The sequence below is a fragment of the Quercus lobata genome, chromosome 6 (genome assembly GCF_001633185.2).
Source record: "Quercus lobata isolate SW786 chromosome 6, ValleyOak3.0 Primary Assembly, whole genome shotgun sequence".
Lineage (NCBI taxonomy): Eukaryota > Viridiplantae > Streptophyta > Magnoliopsida > Fagales > Fagaceae > Quercus > Quercus lobata.
Window position 1 is genome coordinate 39,836,876 of NC_044909.1, and position 22,738 is coordinate 39,859,613.

A 22,738-nucleotide genomic window follows, 5' to 3' on the forward strand; every position below is an offset into this window, starting at 1 on the left:
TTTTTTTTTTTTTTTTTTTTTTTGGTTTTATTAATTTTCTCAATTGGTTTAGCCAAAAAAAAAAAAAAAATTCAATTGAAAACAGCACAATCACGACGAATATTCCCATTGCTACCCGTTTTGACTCCGACCCGACCCATCTTGGTTATTGCAGTGACAAAGGCTTTTTGGAAGTTTGTCGAACTTGAGGCCCATGCATCAACTGTGGGCTTGGACCTAGGGTCTGTAAAGAGGACTTCATCGGAGGTGAAAAGGCCCATGTGTTGCTTTAGATTCTTGAAGTACATATTATCAAAGATCTGAGGCGTGTTTGGATCCATATTAATGGCGATCCTGGGGTCCACATTTTGCGGGCAAATTCCTTGAAGTTGGGTCGCGTATGTCTTGTTTAGTGTCGGGTCTACCGGATTCTGAGTGCTGAAATTGTAGATCCGGTTAGCAAACTTGCTACAATGAGAGAATCCAACCGTGTGAGCCGCTGCAAAAACACAACAAATATAAAAATCTATGAGCTTTGTGAATTTTTGATGACGGTTCATATTAGACTTTAATTGTGCATATGCAGGCAGAATATAATGTGTGTTGCTTAGAGACAAGATCCGAGAATTCCATAAATTGTGAAATTTTATTGGGTGTAATTTATTTGTCCCAGACAGACCGTGTAAATATATGAAAGAATCTTGTGTTGTAGTCGCTCACCACATAATTACAAGAAAGTATTTCTTAAAGTGTTTTTAGTTCTAAGATGATGGTGAGAGATTTTGAATAGCTAAACTTGATAATATAAATTTATCACCAAGTGAAGCATTAAAGTGGTTGGATTTTTGTATGAATTAGCAACATAGCATGACAATAAAACCAATAACTAGGCCAACCTCCGGACCTCATGGGTTAACTTGTAATAGCAATAGTTGAAATTAAATAAATGTGACTAGTCTATGGGTATAACAAATTACATAGTCATGTTTGGTGGGTATAAAAAATTTAGAACATTTGCATCGGCAGTTATAATAAGTATACAATTTAATGATATAAATGCACATGTTGTAATCTATTATGTCAGTAAATATATCATTAAGAAAATTTGAAAATTTATGGTGTCAGTAAGATAATAATAATAATAATAATATATCAGTGATTGCCAATAACATCAACAACCCCATCACGAGAGAACAGTACTGTTCCAGTCAGCTGGACCCACGCAATCCTTTCACGTGTGTGTATGTGTGATCCACTAGACAAAAACAACGTTAATTGTGTCATACCTGAGAGAGCGATCATGTCCGCTTGAGAGAGCCCATTAGCAGCAAACAAAGCATTGAGCTGGTTCAAATTGAAGGTTGGTTGTGGCAGCTTTCCGTTTACACTTGCAGCTGTTGAAACTAGCCCATCCAATCTTCCCAATTCAACCGCGAATGAAGGCCCACCAGACTACACAAAAAATATATAACAAACAACGACCATTTCTGCTTAAAACTTATAATATACTAGTACAATTAGTGCAAGATAGATGCATTTGTATATGTAGAATACTGTTATGAAAAAAACGTAGTAAAGTAAGAATGGTGAACAAACCAGTGCAATGACATCTCGGGTCGCCATTGCTAGAATATCAGCACACGAAACCTTATTAGTGCAGCTTGGGACAGTATCAACAGCGGCCTTGGCTTTGATGACGGTGTCGAATCCATCTCCGGCTAATGAGAGATTGTCAGGGTTATCTTTCTCCGCCGTGTTACTTGCAGTGGATGCTATTATCACCGAAGCATCACAACCCTATCATATAGAACAAAACACAAAGCACGAATTTCAAAACCCATGTAATTTATATATAGCATATGTACCAAAAATAAGTAAACAAAAGTAAAAAAACTTTGTTCTTATAGCATTGAAATATATATGTACCTGGACAAAGCAATCATGAAAGAAGAGACGAATGGTTGCAGGAACTGTAACAAACGTTTGATTGAATTTCTTTTTGACAGCGTCTCTAACAATGTTTTCCACATTTGGACAGATGTTGGCATAGTAATTTTGCTGTAGACTAGCCGTTGGAGTTGGGAAGAGGCACAAACTAAGACAAAGTGACAACACAACTATGAGATTGAACCGAGACGCCATTTAATTTGATCAAAGAAATTGGAGTTACAACTTACAATGGAGGAAGGAGTTGTGCACAGAGTTATAATTATATAAGGGAGATGACAATGCAGAAGAACTGGTCGAGGTCAGAAGCCAGTTGGGTTAGATTCTTTTTTGAACAACCAAGAGTATCTCTTTCGTTTTTTTTTTTTTTTTTTTTTTTTTTTTTTAATAAAAAAAATAATATGATGACTTTTAAAAGTAGGCATACGTTAACCAGCGATGTGGTACTGGTTACCGGTTAAGGATGTATTTTTCATTCACAAAGCTGCAAAAAGTTATAAAAATAAGTAAAAAAATAGTATAAAACTGCAAAAAGTTACAAAAGAGGACAAAAAACTTATAAAAAAAGAAGTAAAAAATGTGTTGTTAACCCTTCAAAGTAACGTTAACACAACCCTTCAAAGTAACACAACCCTCCAAAGTGACTGACTGCTTCTTGTTCACACTTTTTTTTGGTTCCTAGTTGAATCAACCGATTGATCTGCTCGTTGTCTTAGCAAAAAATAATAATAATAATAATTTGAAGGTTTTTTTTTTTGGGACCTCCACTTGAGGCTTATTAGCTAGCAATTACGTATGTTGATTTTCTAACTATAATAAACTAACAACTCCCAAACCTTATCCCATTGAATTTAACTTTAAATTAAAAGTTTGACCACGGCATGGCTGCTTCCTGTTGGCTTCCAAACTCTATTTTGCATGCCAGCAATGCTCTTTTTATGTGTTTACTAAAAGAACATACCAGCCATTTACCCTTTCAGATACTTTTTTTTTTTTTTTTTTTTTACTTTTTACTTTTTCTTTTTTTTTATTGTTCTTATTTAGCCTATTTCCCTATTTAAAACTTTTTTATATTGTACAAATATACTGTTACCTAAGGTATTTACTAAACAAAATAAACTATACCAAAATAGCATTGGTCAAATAGATGATTTTTAAAATAATTATAAGATGAACGTCATAAATTGAAATTATATTATATTTATAAAAAATAGGTAGCCATTGAATAAAAAACTTAAGCCTAAGATTATTATAAAAGAGCAAAACTATTATATTAAACAGTTAAAATACATAGAAGAGATATCTCCTCTAGTTAGGAATGGACCTATATGGTGACCGCAGCGGCTTCGGTCACATGAAATTAATTTTAAATATTTTTAAAATATAATATATATTTCACTTATCCCAACATAATTTTAAAACATCCAAATATATGGAATGGATAAATTTCCTTCACCTCTCATTAATTTCCTTCTCCCTTGAACCCTTTACTCTCTCTCTCTAAACTTCAAACATACTATAATTGTTTTTTTTTTTTTTAGGAACATACTATAATTGTATCCATTGTGCTTCTAACGAATCCCAGTTATAGCAAGATAGCCTAGATTATCATATCTAGTAAACCACATCCCTGGTGGGTCCATTGATAGATGTTTGTCACCAAATTGATTGAACCCAGTTTGTCATCACATTTTTATACACTTTTTCACCCACACATATTTCAAAAAATTACAAACAATATTATTCAAACTCTTCTATCAAACGGACCCTAAATTTACACTCTCACCAATTTTTTTTTTGTCAGTCAAGGTGATATTGTTCATTTCAGTAAATTTATATATTGTAGGGTCAGAAATGTTTGGGAAAAAAAAAAAAAGAAAGAAAGAAAGAAAGAAAGAAAAAGGAGCCGGCTTGTTTAAAAATAAAAAAATTTAGATAATGTTTTAATCAAAGACTGCTATGAGAGGCTCTCCAGCATATTCTCATTTAAAACATTTAAAGTATTACATATTTATCATTTAAAATGTGGTAGAAAGTAGAATGAACATTAATTGTTCTTACTCAAAAAATAATTAAATAAAATATAAAACAAGAAGGTTTCCTTCCGGTTTACGTAATCTATCACTCTATATTACTAAAATATTTTTTTTGTTAACCCTATTCTAGTACTCTAAAATTTAAACAAATAAAAAACACAAAAGCTTGGGTGATGACATTCTGATTCCAAGGTTGAAACGGAGATCACCGATCGCCATTTGAATTTTGAATCTCTCACTGACTCAATTAAAAAAGAGAAGAAAGAGAGATAATATTGTTAGGTGTCACGTTGTAGTCTTAACATGCGGCAAATAGTTTATCGAAGAAAGCATTTTTTAATGTTTTTTTTTTTTGTGGGGTTTCCGTTTGGGGGGACCCTGCTAGTGCTAGGTGAGGCTCCACTAGTGTAGGTAACGTTGTGCCTTACTCAGGCACGTTCCTCTCTCTCTTTAAAGTACTAAACAGAGTTTAACCAAAAAATAATAATAATAAAGTACTAAACAGAGATCTTAGATTTTAGTACCACTGTGAGCACACAGACAGAAGATATGGTAAGGAATAGTTTTTTGATTTTTTTTTTTTTGGGGGATAAATAAGGGTATTTAGATTTTTTGAGTATTTGACTTTTTTTTTAAGGCATGTGTACTTGAATAAATCTTTTGGGAGTGGTTCCAACTTCTAAGATGTTGGTAAAAAATTTCGAATTCAATATCTCATAAATATCATGAGGTCTTAAAAATTGCTAAAACAACTCTTTAAAATTATTTTTTTGATAATTCTTAGTTTTGCTCTTTTGCATACGTTCCTCTATTTTAATCCAAATTCTTCTCTTTTTTTAATTATAAAAAAAAAATGGTAGAAGGAATAGAGGGGGGAACAAAGTGGTATATCAAATTAGGCTTTGGTAGAGAAGGAGGTCAGGAACAAAGTGATCCATTATGCATTAATCACTGTCGTCTTTCTTTTAAGCCTTTTGGATTCATACAGTTTTTGAATTTAATGAAAAATATATAGTAGAAAAATAAAAGCAAATAGAACAGGGAATAAAGGGAAGGAAAAAAAAAAAAAAAAAAAAGCTCTAGAGGTACTTGTTAACATTGCAATAACTAAACAAAAAGAAAAAGGTGATTACTATTCGATGAATCCCAATTCCCAAACCTAGTTCCCTTCCATTCTACTCTTTTTAAAAATTAAAAATAAAATTTTATTGGGGAATCGAAGCAACTGGGTGGGTTCTGAATTCTTCAAATTGCAAGCTATTTTTGCGGAAGGTTCCCTTAGAAAGTATATCTCATTATTGCTGTGGTTTTTTTTTTTTTTAATAATCATAATTATTGTTGTTTTTGGCAAAACATGTCATAGCTGCTCATCAAAATTATCAAATCAGATTGTCCTCTTGCCTTATCTCCCGGGCATTGTCAACTTCTGAGTGATGTCAGAGCAAAAAAAGAAAAAAGAAAGGCAACTTGTGAATAATTAAGGTCAAACGTCTAATCCTGAATGTTTCCACGTTATTTTGATACAGTAAAAAAAAAAAAAAAAAAAAGGTAGTTAGCTGCGTCAAGATGTGTTAACATACTTGGAGAAAGTTTAGATTTGCGTTTGGAAGTGTTTAAATTAAAAGAAATGTTAGATCTATAATATTTTCACAATAAATTTTAAATGATAAACTATTTTTGATAGATACTGATAGATAAAAAAATAATTTTTACAATGAATTTAAATTAGAACCAATAATAATTTATTATCTAAAATTTATTGTGAAAATATTATAGAAATTTTGTGAATGTAACGCTTATCTTAAATTAAACCCTTTGTTTGGCTTGATAAATGATTGAATGGGTAGCTCACGAACGAGCTAGATCAAAGGTCCAAACTATCATGCTTTCACTTGACTGATATAGAAAGTATTATGTTGTTTTGGCAGTTTCAACAAAATGACACTATATTTTGATTCTCGCTAAAGACTAAAGAGTACTGTTTGTCTTTGGCCCAAACCATCTTATCAAGTAACAATATTTTGTTTGCTGTTTGAAAATCCATTCCTATTATCTTATACTAACTTTTCACACGAAGATGAATTACCACATGACATAGAATCATAGACAGTAATAGATTCTTCCTTTTTATGATTTTATCTCAAAGGGGTCACACAAAGTAGCGTGATCAAGTCGGCAACCTGGAAAGAAAAGTTGGGATAAAAAGTATTGTCAATTTGTCTTTGGAAAACATTTTTGGTCATCAACGTGGTGCATTTGAGTAATACTTTTTTATATTTTAATAAAAGATTGAATGCATTTGGGTAATACTAATAATGCAGCCATCAATAGGAATTTTAATCACTCGCTAATATGGGTCTCAGTAACATCTTTTGACCTAAACGGCCAAACCATATTACAAATCTCAATATGGAAAATGTGAGCTCAAAAAAGAAGTAGGATGTACAAGATATTATTGTTTTCCAATTATTTTACACACAGCCAACCTTGCCTACTTGTTAGGTCGTTTTCATTGTGAGGCCACAGGGCACCGCACTTGTTAGTTTGGACTCATCTTATTAGGCCCATTGGTTCTGGTGTTAGGACATTTTTTGGAATTTGGGTAGTAAAAAATCTTGGCCAAATTGAAGTCATTTTCTATTGATCAAGAAAAAAAATACTCTCTTTGGAGCTGAAAATGTTTTACATCCTTATGTTTAAAAAACATTACTAGGAATAAAATTCTACTAAGAAGTTTTTTTTTAATAACTTTAAGAAAATTTTCATTATTTATTTTATATTATTTTAATAATATACCATAAGAATTGTTTTAGTAATTAAAGTTGGGAAGTACAAGTCATGTTTGCATGATGTGGGTCTGAGCTGTATCATGTATGGCATAATTTTGCCATGACTTTCTTTCTTCTTCTTCTTTTTTTGAAAATTTATATGACTCATTACAAGTAGATTAAAATTATTAATATAGTTTACTTTAAGCAAAATTTTATTATTAAATATTTAAAAAACTAAGACAAAAAAACACGTTTTCTCCTTAAATTTTAGGCCAAGTTCTATTTAGTTCCTAAAGTTTGAAATTTTCCGTTTTAGCCTACAAAAAATTATAAATGTACCATTATATTTATTACATAGCTTTGTCGTTATAATTCTTGCTTACAAGTTAAAATTTAACAAAATCACATATAATGGCAAGGTCATGGAATGATAAATTTGGTGCTTTTATAATTAGTTGAGAAATAAAAAATAAAAATAAAAAGATGATAGGTCCATACATTTTCACAATAAATCATAGGTGGTTAGTTGTTATTAGTTTAAATTTGAACTTAATACTAAGATTATTTTTTTACCCTAACAAAAACAACCAGTAACAACCTGCCACTTAGAATTTGTTGTGAAAATGTTGTGGACATATCATTTCTCAAAATGTTGTGAAAATGTTAAGGACTAAAAACGAACCTAACCCAAATTTTTAGGACCACTTTTATTCACCAAAAATCAAAATACTTCTCTAATCGCACCTGTTTTCAATATCATTTGTAATCATTTGTTATAATCAAGGATGAAATCAAATGATAACTATCAATATACAAGTATGAAGTATTTCGGTCTAGCGAAATGAAGCATTTAATAAAATTTCTTAGATTTGCGAAAGAGACAGAGAATCGAAGATTGAGAGATTTAAAACTGGAGTAATACTACAGACACAAACTATTTTACAACATTTTTACAAACTGCTGATGTGGTAAATTCTTACGAGTTCTAATATGGGCTCATCACTATCATCACATTTTTACTTGCAATAATTATTTGGAAAATATTAAAGCCACATCAGCAGTTTGTAAAAATGTTGTACAATAGTTTGTATCTGTAGCATTACTCTTAAAATTGAGAACAAAAAAAATTACGGAAGAAAGAGAGTTTTTTTTTTGAGAAATAAGAGAGAGAGAATTAAAACTTAAAATTTGCATTGAGCCATTGAGTAAAGTAAATAGAAGGATTTCTTCAGTTGACTGCCAATTTTTTTTCCCTTTTTTTTTTCTCCTTCTTATTATGGAGACAACCACGTTAAGATTAGCATAATCATTTATAATTGTAAGAATAATTCTTGGTCTTTCTACATTAAAAAAAAAAAAATCAGCCAGCCATTGAATATAATTCTTGGTTAGTATGGATATTGTTGATTGTCAACACATTTTAACGTATTTCTCTCTAGTTATTATTAGCTTTTATGTGGATTCCAATTAGTTCAGTTGTTAAAGTTTCTGATGGTTGAATAAGAGATAAAAAAAAAAAAGAAAAAAAAAAGTTATTAGTACTGTAAGGACTTGATTCGTAACGAACCGTAGCGGTGTTGGGCTCGTACGTAACAAGGCCCAAACAATATCATTTGTAGAGCGTGGGTTTGAAATGCTAGACCTTGGTCACCAGGCGGTAGGTTTTCCGTGGTGTTCATACATGGTTAAGTTTTCTTCACCCCTGGAATCTTTTTCCTGGAGGTGGGTTGGGAGGCTCTTTCTTCTGGCTATTTTTCCCAGCCCCCCTTATAGATTACTCACTTTTCCTTTTATACTAGCCCGTGCCCACTGTCCTTTGTCCACGCGTAGGGTTAAACTTTCCAAGATTGATACTTGTCCCATCAGTCCATACTCAAAGTCGTTGGGGGTGGTTGTAAAAGCCAAAAAACACGGCTCTGTCAGGTGCAGAGCATTGAATGGCAGTAAGGGCAGCTTTCCCCGGATATTTTAGATTTTCTCTCAAACTTAGTCCTATACCGTTTTTGCCCTTCTCTTCGGTGGGAATTTAGGTTCTGCCGAGGACCGAACTGTCCTTGGATGTATCCCAAGGATTTCTTGGGCTTTATCTTATCGGGCTTGGGTCATAGCCTTCCTCGGCTTGGACCTCTGGATTCCCCACGGGCAGATGGGCCTGGCCCATAAATCACTTGGGCCCCACAATAGCCCCTCAAAACCCGGCTGTCCAACCTCCCGGTTGGAAATGGGGGTTTTGGTAATGCCGAGCCTTTATTGTGGCTCCTTTAATTCGACCTTTCATTAATGCTGGCGGTTTTACATCTGTTTCAAGAAATGTACTGATCCACGAAGCGTTTTTTGATTTTACTCCTGACGCTGATTTTACTCCTGATGCGTTCTCGCCGTTTGATTATTCAAAACGCGCTTTTAATGACTTCCCTTTACGAGACTCATTTACATTCGACGGTTCATCTGATGAGGTGGGGAAGTGGAACGGACACATCTTTGTTTTCAGATTCTTTTTGGAAACCTGAACGAATTTAATACCTTCCGTTTCGCCCTTCCTATAAGAAGACAAATAGGAGGCTATCGCTTTCGTATAGAGACCCTTTTATTTTTCTGAGATCTGAAACTCTTAGCCTCCCTTAGCGTTTACTTAACCCTGTAGTTATACACTAAGTCATGATACGTTCACCATAACGAGTGATGAAGGAAACATACCCCTCCTCAAAGTATCATGTTCTAATAAAACTCGAAATGGCTAGGTCAGGGCAAGGATGGCGGAGACTTAAGATTTGTCTCACCTTCCTTTCAGCCAAAATCCGAAGCAGGGGCTCATCACGTCAAACTTTCGGCGTGACTGAGTCGAGAACACCCATTATCACTATCCACCGCTCTCTTATGAGCATACCTAATATGGCTCCAGTGGGTTAGGAGTCAGGACCGAGGCAGGGACTAAGTGCCCCTGCTTCTTCCTCTCTTCGTTCACTGGCGCCTCCTTCTGCCTCCCTTTCTTAGTCTTCCCAGCACCAGATCCATCCTGGTGCTTTCCCTTCTCCCTCTTTTGCTCATTTTTCTTTCTTTTCATCTCTTCTCTCTTCTTCTCCTCCTTCCTTACTCATGTCCTCCATCTTCTTCATTCATCTCCTCCATCTTCTTCTACAGAAGGTCCCTTCTTCAATATGGGTGCTACTGAAGCAAAGTTTGGAAGGACTTCGGAGACGAACTTAACAAGACATCTGGTTGTTTACTTATCTGTATTGTTGAGGTTTTGTTTTTTTTTTTTGTTTTTTTTTATTGTTTCGACAGTTTATCTTTTGTATAGGCTTGTTTAAGCCCCTTTTTGTACGTTGTAATACATCTTCATATTAATAAAAATGGCTATTACTTTACTTCACATGTTCTATCTCTTTATTTCCGAAATGATGACACAATGCGTAGACACATAATTCAGTTAAATACTACCCTGCTCTGTACTTACAAAAATAATCCGACTTAATAATTCTGACTTAAACAAATAATATTCAAAGCTGAAACTCTTATGAGACATGAAAAGAGAAGGCATTATAATGAGCTTAATGAGTCGGCTGGGCACAATACCGTCGATCTTAGAGCACAATACATGGGGTCCTACCCCCTTATCAAAGAAAAAGGCGTATTTACGAATTTGCAAGTGTTGTTCGGCACAATAATATAGCATTTGAATCAATAACAACCATGGTCGAAATATTCACTAAGAAAAAGATATCACCATAACTTTATTAGAATTGCTTGGCACAACAAGGCCGACCCGTGAAAAATAATACTTACCCCAAACTAGCCGAGGTGAGAACCGAAGGCTTGATGCCGGGTAAGAAATAACCACCTGAAGACATATCTCCCGCCAAATGAACAGCCCCTTTAAGCTACTGAATACTGGGGCATTCCACCACCTTCCTTACGCTTTTGTTGGCCTTAACCTTTTACGGTATTTAAGCCGAGGATTAAGTAGCTTAGCATTTTTATCAAGTAGCCAATCTTACGAAGCCCAAACTTTTTCTCATCCAATCAGTAGTTGGTTTCCCCATAGGCTTGAGTCCGAGGACAATGCAATGCCTTGGTTCTGTCCAAAACCTAGTTTTCCACATCCAAGTAGTTGGTTTCCCCATAGGCTTGAGTCCGAGGACCATGCAATGCCTTGGTTCTGTCCAAAACCTAGTTTTCCACATCCAAGTAGTTGGTTTCCCCATAGGCTTGAGTCCGAGGACCATGCAATGCCTTAGTTCTGTCCAAAATCTAGTTTTCTCTTTGCGTGGGACCTTGGCTTTAGGGGAGGTAGCTCCTCAGCCAAGCCCCTAGGGTTATTTAAGCGATTGACGCTAATAAACGTAGCCTCTAGTCAAGAATCATAAACCTTAGCGGAGTTTTACACTAAAACTCTATAACCAGTTGTTAAAAATGGCAAAGGAACTCTCTCAACCCACCGTCTATACCAACACACAAGCCTTCCCACAGACGGCGCCAATTGTAAGGACTTGATTCGTGACGAACCGTAGCGGTGTTGGGCTCGTACGTAACAAGGCCCAAACAATATCATTTGTAGAGCGTGGGTTTGAAAGGCTAGACCTTGGTCACCAGGTGGTAGGTTTTCCGTGGTGTTCATACATGGTTAAGTTTTCTTCACCCCTGGAATCTTTTTCCTGGAGGTGGGCTGGGAGGCTCTTTCTTCTGGCTATTTTTCCCAGCCCCCCTTATAGATTACTCACTTTTCCTTTTATACTAGCCCGTGCCCACTGTCCTTCGTCCACGCGTAGGGTTAAACTTTCCAAGATTGATACTTGTCCCATCAGTCCATACTCAAAGTCGTTGGGGGTGGTTGTAAAAGCCAAAAAACGCGGCTCTGTCAGGTGCAGAGCATTGAATGGCAGTAAGGGCAGCTTTCCCCGGATATTTTAGATTTTCTCTCAAACTTAGTCCTATACTGTTTTTGCCCTTCTCTTCGGTGGGAATTTAGGTTCTGCCGAGGACCGAACTGTCCTTGGATGTATCTCAAGGATTTCTTGGGCTTTATCTTATCGGGCTTGGGTCATAGCCCTCCTCGGCTTGGACCTCTAGATTCCCCACGGGCAGATGGGCCTGGCCCATAAATCACTTGGGCCCCACAAGTACCTTTATTTTTATTACTTGGACTATATTCGCAATTTATTTACATATTTGAACAAATCCAAATCAAAATTTGAACAAATTCTGCAATTGTAGCCTCCTTGGGATTTTTTATAATTTGGATATGCTATTTGGGAGTAAATCTATTAGGAATAGGGCTACATAGTTATGGTACATTAACACTAACATCTAATTAAAGACAGGGTTTGATAGATACAAACAAACATGGGACAACATTAGCAACAAAATATTTTCTTTGCGCAACGGTAAAAAAAACATGCTTTTTTGGAGAGAGATACTATTTCACCAATCAAGTTGCAGAAATCTAACATATTCATACCCAACGATTTTTGGAACACCTCAAATAGAGGGACAAATAGAAAATTTTGAAAGAACTTGAGCATAGGTTGAAACTCTCTAAAAAAAAAAGTTGTTAGTAACTTCATTAATATAATATATATATAGATTTTTTTTTTTTTTTTACATTGACTCCTTTAAAAAAAAAATCACAATCAACAAACAGAGAGAACATTCTCAAAAAAAAAAAAAAAAAAAAAAACAAACAAACAAACAAACAAACAGAGAGAAGAAAACCTTTTTTTTGTTTTTTTTTTATTTTTTTTATTTTTATTTTTTGTTTGGAGAAAGGAGCAAGAGAAGATAACCTTAACTATATAATTAAGTCTTTTTTAATAAATAGCACCATAAACAACAATTTTAGACCAATATTATCTAATCACTTAATTGTGAAAAATAAAAATCACACTTTTTCACATTTTTGCACATTTTTAAATCGTTGTTTTATAAAAACACATTTTTTTTTTGAAATAGCTAACCCAAACAAACCCGATGTGGTTGAATATCTTTTCTGAGAGAATGGAGGGCTCCCTTTTTTTTATTTTTTAAATAAACATACTGTATTGCTAAAGAAACAGAAAACGGTACAAAAGAAGATCACCTCTGGGCTCCCAAAGCTTGAGACACCAAAGCTGGAGGTCAAGACATGAGGATTGGCCTAGAATGATACCAAAAGGCTGCCCATTGGGCCAGAAGATGGGCTGGGTATTGCCTCACACCTAACAAAAGGAAAGGAAGTAGCCTAGTTTTTTTTTTTTTTTGAAAGACAAAATTTTCACAGAAGAGTGTCCTTTAAGATTACATTTCAAGAGACCAATGGGGATGGACGTCCTTGTTTCTAAGGGCGATCAATTATATCCCAAGCGTCTCCTTTGAAGATCACCCTATGAATAAATATCTTCCTACAGAAAGCTTCCCAAAAAGCAATGAGAACTTTTAAGACCATGTTGTCCTCAAGGTGCAAGAGTCCAAATTAATTAAGGCCTGAATGATATAGTACGATTCTTGATGTCCTCAAGCCTTTGTCACCTCATGAATCATGATGTCTTTTTCTTCCAGTTGTTTTGGGTCGATAGAGAAGTTGGTGGTCTCACCACGAGGTTTTTCTCCCTTAGAAGTAAGAATCACCTTTAACTTGTGGTCCACACTGGAAATTTGTTGTGGGGGACTCCCAGAGGGTTTACTTGTTTTATTTTTTCATTTTTGTATTTTATTTTGAGTTAGCTCAACTGGTAAAATATATGATAGTTGTATAAGAAATCTGAGATTCAATTTTCACCTACACTAAAAATTGATTGGTGTCTTAGTTTGATGTTAATGAGGGCACTTTCTAAAAATAAATAAAACAAATAAAGCCCATATATGCCTGTGCATTGATGGCCTAAGCCCATAAATGCCTGTGCATTGATGGCCTAAGCCCAAAATTCATTGTGGAAACCCATGAAGTTAACAAAAGCTAGCCCAAAATACTAACCAAGTCAGGCCCACTAAGTCTAGCACAATCTAAGCTCTTTTCTATTGGTATGTGGATCAAGCTCACGCGCAGAAAATAAGCCAGCAAAAGGAAAAGTTAAGGAGAGGTGGATTGGAGGGAATAAAGTCACTTTACGTTGGTTTTGGACTTATCAAAGGTCTCTCCATGAACCTTGGAATACTTGAGAAACAATAGAGCCCATGAACAATCCAATGTGCACAACCTAGGTACTCATGGAAGAACTAAAATATCTGTTGAAACCAAAACCCATACCCAGCACACATTCTCTTCACAATGAAGAGAATCTATCCCCAGTTGTGACAAATCCCCTTGACCAACGTTTCATCTAATGCCAAAAGATGGAAATATATGAATATTTGAACCCTAGGACTAATGCAGGATCATCATGATGAATTGATGCAAATCAATAAAAAGATGAGGGATTAGGAGTTACCAAGAGAAAAAAAATGGGGATCTTGAATAATTGGGGGCAAGCAGACATGATTTGAAAGTTTGAGTGCTAAGGGTCTGGGACCAATTTTTAATGAAAAAGTTACTGAAAAATGTAATTTGTGGGATCCATGAACAGTGCACGGAGCACTGTTCACAGTTGACTTGTCAACAATTGTGGGCTAAACCAAAAAAAAAAAAAAAAAAGGCAAAACGCGCTACAGTGCAAACGTGGATGTGGAATAATCTGTATCCAAACTCCACCTAAGTGTCAAGACTTAGCTGAGAGAGATAAGAGAGAGAAATGACTATATGACTGGGAAATTGGATACTTAAAATTGAAAACTCAAGTCTCGATCGATTTAGGGTCGATTGAAACACTTTGAGGTAGGTTTAAAAAAACTATAAAACATTTTCAAAAATGGAATAATACATGTGAACTTCTTTTCTTTCCTGCTTGCACATCCCCTTAAAACTCTCTCTCACAGACCCTTTCCACACCTCTTTTCTCTCTTTTTTGCTCACAGAGGTGGTCGTTGGAGTCTAGATTAATGGTCAATGAAGAGGTAGACTCGGGATGGTCAGCAGAGAGGTGGGCTTATGATATCCTTTTGAGGTATAGCGCAGATGTGGCTAGCACTTTTCTTTGGGTCGTTACATATGGTATCAGAGCCAGGTTGGTAACCTCGTGTGGTTTTAGAGACACTATTTCACAAAGTGGGCCCTAACAGGACGTTAGGGATTTAAGTTTGATTGATTGTGTGATGTGTGTGGGTGTGTGATGAGTCCCACATCCGATATTTACTGAATAGATCTGGGATTTATTAATAACTAGCGACTTTATTGGTGTTTAACAATGAAGTTGGGTTCTCTAAAACCAACATTGATTCCCTTTGTGGCATTGGAAGATCCACCAAGAGGGGCCAGAGGCACCAAGGCTTCATCGGAGAAAAGGGTAAACAACATTTTCTATAGATTTCCGAATTTATTTCATAGTCAATGTTCCATAAATTATAGGGCGACATTTTAAATCTGTGTCTAGTAATGATTGTTTTAGGAGCAAATTTGTTGATAGTTGATGGATTGGGAATTTTTTTTGTGTTGCAAATAAATTTATTTGAGATTTTGTTGTCTTTTTTGCCTGTACATCAATTGTTTTATATCAGATGAGAATGTTTCTTGATATGCATAGTTAGTTTGTGTGTAGGACTATGGGATTTATGTATTTTGTGGCCCTTGGGCTACTCATGGATTTTATCCATGAGTAGTTCTAGGACCACAAATTATTCCACAACTTTTTTGCCACTATTCTAACGTGGTATATTGTGAGTAGTTAACTATCACTAGCCGCGAACCCGCGCGTTGCTCATGTAATTACTTTTATGGTGGTTTTATTAATTTTTTTTTAAAAATTTAAACTAATCTAATAATGAGTAATGTATTTCGTAATTATATTTTTTTATTTATTATAGGAACAATCATAAATGCAATATAGGAACAATCCAAAACACCAAAAAACGTAAACTAAAAAAAATTAATAAAACTTAAAAATGATTAATTGAACCAATATTAGGATAAAATTTTTTTTTTGATAATCTATTAAGGTTATTTTCTTTGTAGAAATTATAATTTCAGCCACCCAAAACATATTATCAAATAAAAAATTATTAGCAAAATCTAAGAATTAAATTTCTATACATGCATTGTTATAAAATAAGAATAATTAAAATAAAATTGCAAAAGTTAACATTTGTCACCTATCCAATTATTTTCGTTTGGCTAACCTTTGCTTTTCTTTAAATAAATGGCATTATAGAGTACTTCTAATATAGCTATTAAGAGTACTTTGTCCACCACAAAAGATTAGAAAATAAAAAAAAATTAGTAAAGTCTCATAGTTTAACATTTAAATTGAGCACTATAAAAAATCATGCATGTAACAAAATAAATACCAAATTATCAAAATTATGCTATGTAATAGAATAATATTATATTTTTATATGTTATATTTAATTTTTTAGAATGCAATAGGATAACATGTAACAATCAAAGAAAAAAAAAAAAAAAAAAAAAAAAAAAAAAAAATAAAACTAAATCGCATTAACCCAAAATAGAGTTTTAAAGAATATAAAAAATTATCAATCTAAAGTAGAGATGCAAGAAAAAAAAAAATCCACCAAAAAATTTAGAGAGAGGAGAGAGATAGAGAGAGAACCATTTTTTTTTTTTTTTTTTTTTTGTGAGAGAAAACTATGTATAAAATAAAAAAGATAGTGACAAATTTATAGTAAGAGTGTGTGAATAAGAAGAGACAAAAATAAAGGAAGATGAAGGGAAAGAGGAAGAATGGTATTAATATAGAGGGTAGTAGGGAGATGAAAAGGTAAGAAGGGAGAAAGATTGAAGAAGTGGTGGGGAGATGAAATGGTAAGGGAGAGAGAAAGGTTGGGGGAGTGTAAATATTAAAAAAAATAAATGTTAAAAACAATATAGGAAAATTGGAAAAAAAATAAAAAATAAAAACTTGAAAGGCTTCAACTTTTTTTTTCTTCCTTTAAGTTGAAAAGGCTCACACAAAACCCTAAAACTGAACTAAAAAGGTTTTGGGTTGGGCTTGATAGTAGAACTAAATAAATAAAAAGTGGGCTGAATTAATTATACAGATTTATTATAGGGTGATAGTGGAACTAAATAAATAAGTAATGGGCTGGATTTATTATAGGGTGATAGTGGAAGTAAATAAATAAGTAATGAGTTGCATTTATAGGGCTGAAAATTGTAAAAATCATTTTCAAATTGTAGGACAAATTATATTTATAAAAAAAAAAAAATGATGTAGCAGCTGATGTGGCGCAACGTGAGAGCAGTAGCATTAAATGCTACGCTTCAACTTTTAGTAATATATAGATTATAAGGAGTTTCAATTGTGACTAGTCATTTTGAGGTATAACACATATGTGGCTAGTGTTTTTTCTTGGATTGTTACATATGGCTAATATGACAAGTTATCATTCGCGAGGATAAGCACTATCTATTTGCAACAAATGATTGGTGGAGGAGCATAATTGTAAGGATCTATCAACATCTAACATCATCAGCGTGAAGGTGAGCTACCAATCTGCCATCGCCATAGATCACTTGCTATTTTTTTTTTTTTTTTCCTTATAATCTTTTTAGATGTTTTATTATTAATTTGTAATGGGCTTAGGTTGTGGATACAAAAATTTTGAAATGAAGGAAAAAATTCGCATTTTACACATCACGAAGCACAAAAAAGTAAAATAATTTCCCAAGAATTTTAAAAAACTTAACTAAACACCAAAAAAGAAAAATTCAATTGACAACAATTTAAATTGAAAAACATCATATAAAAAGAGAGAGACTAAGGGCCCGTTTAGTATATAAACTTAAATATATGTTTTTAGTTTTTAAACAAAATTACATGTATTTTTACATACTTTTTCACTCACATATATTTTTTAAAAAATTAAAAACTATTGTTTAAATGCACATATCAAACGGACTGTAAACCTGGTCTATATATGTTGTGCATTTGATTAGACCAGATGGAATATTGTCACGTGACAAGTTCTAATTATATTTCAACATACTCCTATAGGGTTCATTGCTCGGGGTCCTGTGTAGACCGTAGAAGTATAACAGTATATAGAACCTAATAATATCAGAATTTGATAGGTGATAGGACATCCGATAAAGTATTTATAATTTTCATGCGTGATGACTTTGGGCGAAGATGCACTAGACACCAACATCAACATGGCAGCTATCATGTACCCCATTGCGTCATGCTATGAGAACCTGAGACACACAAGTGGCAAATTGCTAGGACCGTTTTTTCTCTCAGGACTGCTTACTCTGTTAAACAACAGAAAAATTTGACAATTCCTTTGTTTTTTTCCCATTCTGATCCTTTGCCAGTTTCTTTCTGCCATTTGGTGGGACCAAACAACAGCGCAAGCCCGTGGCTCAGCCTTTTCGCTTAACCCAATGGACCCACCGCCCCATACGACTGCACCTCCTCACACCGGCAACGCGTGCTACCATGTCCACCTCTCTCTCTCTCATTATTATTATTTTTTTTACTTTTTTTTTTTTGGGTTTTACGTAATAATGTATTATATATATAGAGAGTGTAGTATTATACTTCTTCTCAGCAACTTCCATTAAGCCCAACAGGCATGTGATAACCCTTCCTTTCTTCGTATTAGTTTTAAGAGAGAGAGAAGAATCTTTCTTATTGATAAAATAGTTAAATACGACTAGACATGCACTATAAGTTTTTACATGATGATTAGATTAATAACCTTAAGCAAATCCAATTTGCTTGCAAATTCATGAACTTGGATTCCTCCTCTTCCAATCTGTCTGTACAATCAGCTACAGCGTTAACAATGACAAATAATATTCTCCCCCCAAAACAAAAGGAGATTAATCCATTGCCAAATAATAGAATTTTTTTTTTTTTAAAGTATATTATGCATGATTTTAATTAGCTTATATGTAGGGTCCAAGTTCTTTTGATATTTATTTAGAGATTGATATTTTAATGCTACCATTCTCACATGGCCAATTAAGGCTGTATCATTGTGCTGGCTCTTCCTCATGGGTGGTGATACAAGTCCACTAAACACTAGCCCAACCACTAATATCAATCTTTGCATTGTACAGGTAGATAAATCCATTATCCATTATCCTTATTCCTTAATATTATTATTTTTTCTATGTAAATCTGATCTAGTTGGGTTTTAGATCCTGTGGCCAGTTCTTAAATTTTGGACTGTTTCAAGTGGTACCCACTTATCGGTACCATTCTGATCTATTTATTGGTGGGCCAGATATGCCACCTTAAGATCCTTCATAGTTCATACTAATGGTGTATTGATTTCAGACCAAAACAATAACAATAATATATAATAGTGGTGCATATATGTATTATGCAGAGCACATAATTGAGACAACTGTGACTTGTAATATATGTAATTCTTGGGTGCATGTGATTCACCTTGGTAGGCCAAGCTGTTATTCTGATGATTGTCTTGAGCAATGCAAGGCATTGTGATCCTCAAAAATCATATAGTTATTTTTATATATAAATAATATTATGTGCTTATTATATTCAAATTTAATATATCTGCATTGCTGGACCTGTCTCTGGCATCTCTTTCACAAAACTTGACTCACATTGGCTAAGGCACTGTGATTTGTTTGGCATGCCTCAAACCCCAAATGCAACAAAGCCTTGGTTTCCGTGTGGGAGAGAGAATCTTAAATCCTTCAACAGTTTAACAGTTCTATTTTATTCAACTCTTTTGCAGTATATACTGATGGGGAAGGTGAGGGCAAGGTCTTTCTTTATCTTAGAAAGCTGTGGCTCAAGTTGAGGTGTAACTGTTTGCCTTTTTGCTTTGCTTCTTCTTCTTCTTCTTCTACTACTACTTCTCCTTCTGCTTCAGAACGACACAGCTGTGATCACTTCAGCTCATGAAACTATTACAGGTCAGAAGAGTCATTCTTTTCTATTTCAGCCACCTTTAGTATATGAATTCAATGGTGTGGAGCTTAGCAAATGATACTGCGTGGGTCTAAAACTTGTTTAGACTCACTTTTATCATATTAATCCTAGTCAAACTCATGCATTTGTGTTTTCTCGTTTGCTTTTTAATCTTTCAAGTTTTATCAAGTTAATTATGTTCTCCCCCCCCTCTCCCACTTCAACCAAAAACCAAAAAAAAAAAACTCTCTCCATTACTAGCAAATAGTAATAATTAGATTATATTTTTGGCTTTCATATTTCCATGATAATTTAACTCGTTGAGTTTTCACCACAGAAACTCTGGCCTGGAATTTTTTTACCGTGTAACGTACAAGTTAATTAGTTGATGTAATGAATAAGTATGAAAGATTCATGATTATAAGTATATCAGGGAAGTGAAAGTTTGTTTTGAAATATAAGTCTATTGTACAGAAAGTTAATAACAACCCTTCAATTAATGTCAGAATCTCTATCTAAATATTCAAGTTAGCATGTAAGAAAGAATTATGGCTAAAAGGTCAATGAAATGAGCGAAATGACATCATTTGTTGAAGTACTAAATAGGGTTCTATTAGCAATAATATTCATTTGAATATGAATTGCAAAAGAAGACCCACTGTGGTAGCAGATACGACACAAAATAGTTGAAAGGTCTCGATTGTAATATTGTTTTCAAATGACAGAATAGTATTTGAAATTATATATGACATTGTACTATACATAACAATCAGGATAGGGTGTTTTGGACAGAAAACAATACTTTGACCACTGATACAAGGGCAAAAAAGAAAAGAAAAGAAAAGAAAAAGTATTTTAAGTAATTGGTACTTGATATAGAGGCATTATTGTGCTGATGTATATCCTCGTCATGTTGGAAGATATTTCATATGGGAAAAGATTGTTGTGGCCCAAAACGGCTGAATCGAAGAAAAACAGGAAAAGAAACAGACAAATTATACTGAAAAGCTGTTGATTTAATCAATCCATATCGATTGGTGTTTGAAACTCATTAAATCAAACAATTATAACTCTCTTTCTACTTAAAGAATTTACAATTGATAGAGTACATTCTTGGCTTCATTTCCCTGATATTTTTTCTCCATTCACAGGTGTAGGTGTACCAAGGTATCTTAGAAGAAAAGGATTCTCAACTTTTACTATTCTAGTATATTCTTGAGGTAGAAGCAGTGGTCTAAGATTTTCACAAGCTGAATTAAGCTTCAATGGAGAAGCTTGTTGAGTCATATGATAGGGAATGCATGAGAATGGCCATGCTAAAACATGAAGAAACATTCAAGCAGCAGGTATCTCAATTTTCTTCTATATTTTTAACTGTACATCCTCAATTGGCATTCTTTTCAAGGCTTTGTTGAGTTGGATCCTCAAGTAGCTTTGTTTTTGACTGTGAGAATGATATTTTTCAGGTATATGAACTTCATCGTTTATATCAGATACAGAAAATGTTAATGAAAAACATGGAAAGCAGCAGGCCTAATGGATGGAGTCAAGAACTATGGAATTTGAAGAATGAACTTAGTTTCAATCAGACAAATCATAATCGTGGTGCACAACAAAAGCCACAAAGGAAACTTGATCTGGAACAGCCAGCGGAGGAGTACATTGCAGAATCAGATGGTAATGGAGTATTAGAGATTATAGACGAGAGTGAGATTGAGCTGACTCTAGGCCCCTCAAGTTACAACAGAAGGAAGAAACCTGAGACTCCTCTAACCTCAGATTCAGGACCAAGCTTCTCTTCTTCTTCCACTGGATCCAGTCACATAAATAGGACTAGTTCCTATACAACACGACAAGAATTAAATGGCCATGAACCAAGGCTTGTCCAGGTGCCTGACATGACATTAGGGTATCAAAGCAGAAGTAAAAACAATATTGATGTTGAAGAACAATTAAGACAGGATAGGCTAAACCAGCCTTCTTGGTTTTTCCAAGTTTTGAGCTTGAACACTACCTGAAAAAATAAGTCTTCCAAGTTAATATGTGAAGATTTTGAACTGCTTATCTGCTAATTGTATGATTGATGTTTGTGTGGAATTTTTTGCTTAGCTTTTCAGGTTAATGGGTGTCCGGTTGAGTCTTCTGTATAGTGGTTTCCCTGAGTTGAAATTCCATCACAATTTACAAGTGACCAGCTTTTAGTTTTTCTCTGAGTCATATACATACATCATATACTGCCAAAGCCCCCACACACAAAAAAAGTCTGATTGAGCTAATGGACAAAAGTTCCATACTTAAAGCTACAAAGAGGTTGGGCTAAACTAGTATCTAGCACTTTCTTCTTTAGCCACTACATTGGAGACAATAGGCAATTGCATCCTTGCTCAAATATTGATATGGTCATCTGTTTGCTTAAATTGCTTAAGGTTTCTATTATATACAGAAATCATTTCATCAGAGTTTTAGCTTGAAAAGAAACGACTTTAAGGGGTAAACTTTGCATCATATTTCAGATATTCCACTATCTTGACGGACAGTCATTTTTTTTTTTTTTCACAATGCATGTTTACAAAATGAATAGAATCCTAGACCAACATTCTTATTTCCATGTGCAGCTAATCTTGTTGCTGCACTTTAAGGAAGCTATTTAAATAATAATTAGAAAAATGGAAGGCCCAAGGAACCTGAAACCATGGAAGGATCTGTTTTGTATGTAAATGCTGTACTTTTGGAGATGGAATTTTAGAGATTTAACATCATATGATCCTATTGCATGGGATTTTACAGTATCAATGAACTAAAATTGCAATGGATTAGATCAGGTAGGAGGAATCTGTCAACAATGTGATCTCTACCTACTAAAGCAAGTATGATAGGTGACTCAAGCTCTTCAACTCTTTTTAATGTCCTATAAATTCCACCCATCACTAGGAAACTTTATGACATCAATAAGAATTTTTATAAAAAATGTCTACTTTTGTGTCTGCCATCAGATGGACACTAGATTCCCAATTCAAATAGTTATGGCCTATACAATTTTAGTGAGGAAGGTCAGAGTACAAGCATGTCTAACTCCAACAGTTTAATATCCTTA

At 34.2% G+C, this 22,738-nt stretch overlaps 2 protein-coding genes across 2 annotated transcripts; one reads left to right on the forward strand and one right to left on the reverse strand.

The window, feature by feature from the left end:
- Positions 1-44: 44 nt before the first annotated feature.
- LOC115950551 (peroxidase 73-like) lies at positions 45-2,158 on the reverse strand. Its single transcript, XM_031067740.1, has 4 exons — positions 1,906-2,158; positions 1,576-1,776; positions 1,266-1,431; positions 45-478 (listed from the first exon to the last, which is right to left on the reverse strand). The coding sequence occupies exons 1-4, from the start codon at positions 2,119-2,121 to the stop codon at positions 72-74; spliced, it is 990 nt and encodes a 329-aa protein (XP_030923600.1). The 5' UTR covers positions 2,122-2,158; the 3' UTR covers positions 45-71.
- A 16,937-nt stretch (positions 2,159-19,095) lies between these two features.
- On the forward strand, positions 19,096-21,821 carry LOC115993990. The gene is made up of 3 exons (XM_031117992.1): positions 19,096-19,649; positions 20,796-20,990; positions 21,111-21,821. The coding sequence occupies exons 2-3, from the start codon at positions 20,910-20,912 to the stop codon at positions 21,660-21,662; spliced, it is 633 nt and encodes a 210-aa protein (XP_030973852.1). The 5' UTR covers positions 19,096-19,649; positions 20,796-20,909; the 3' UTR covers positions 21,663-21,821.
- The last annotated feature ends 917 nt before the right edge of the window (positions 21,822-22,738 follow it).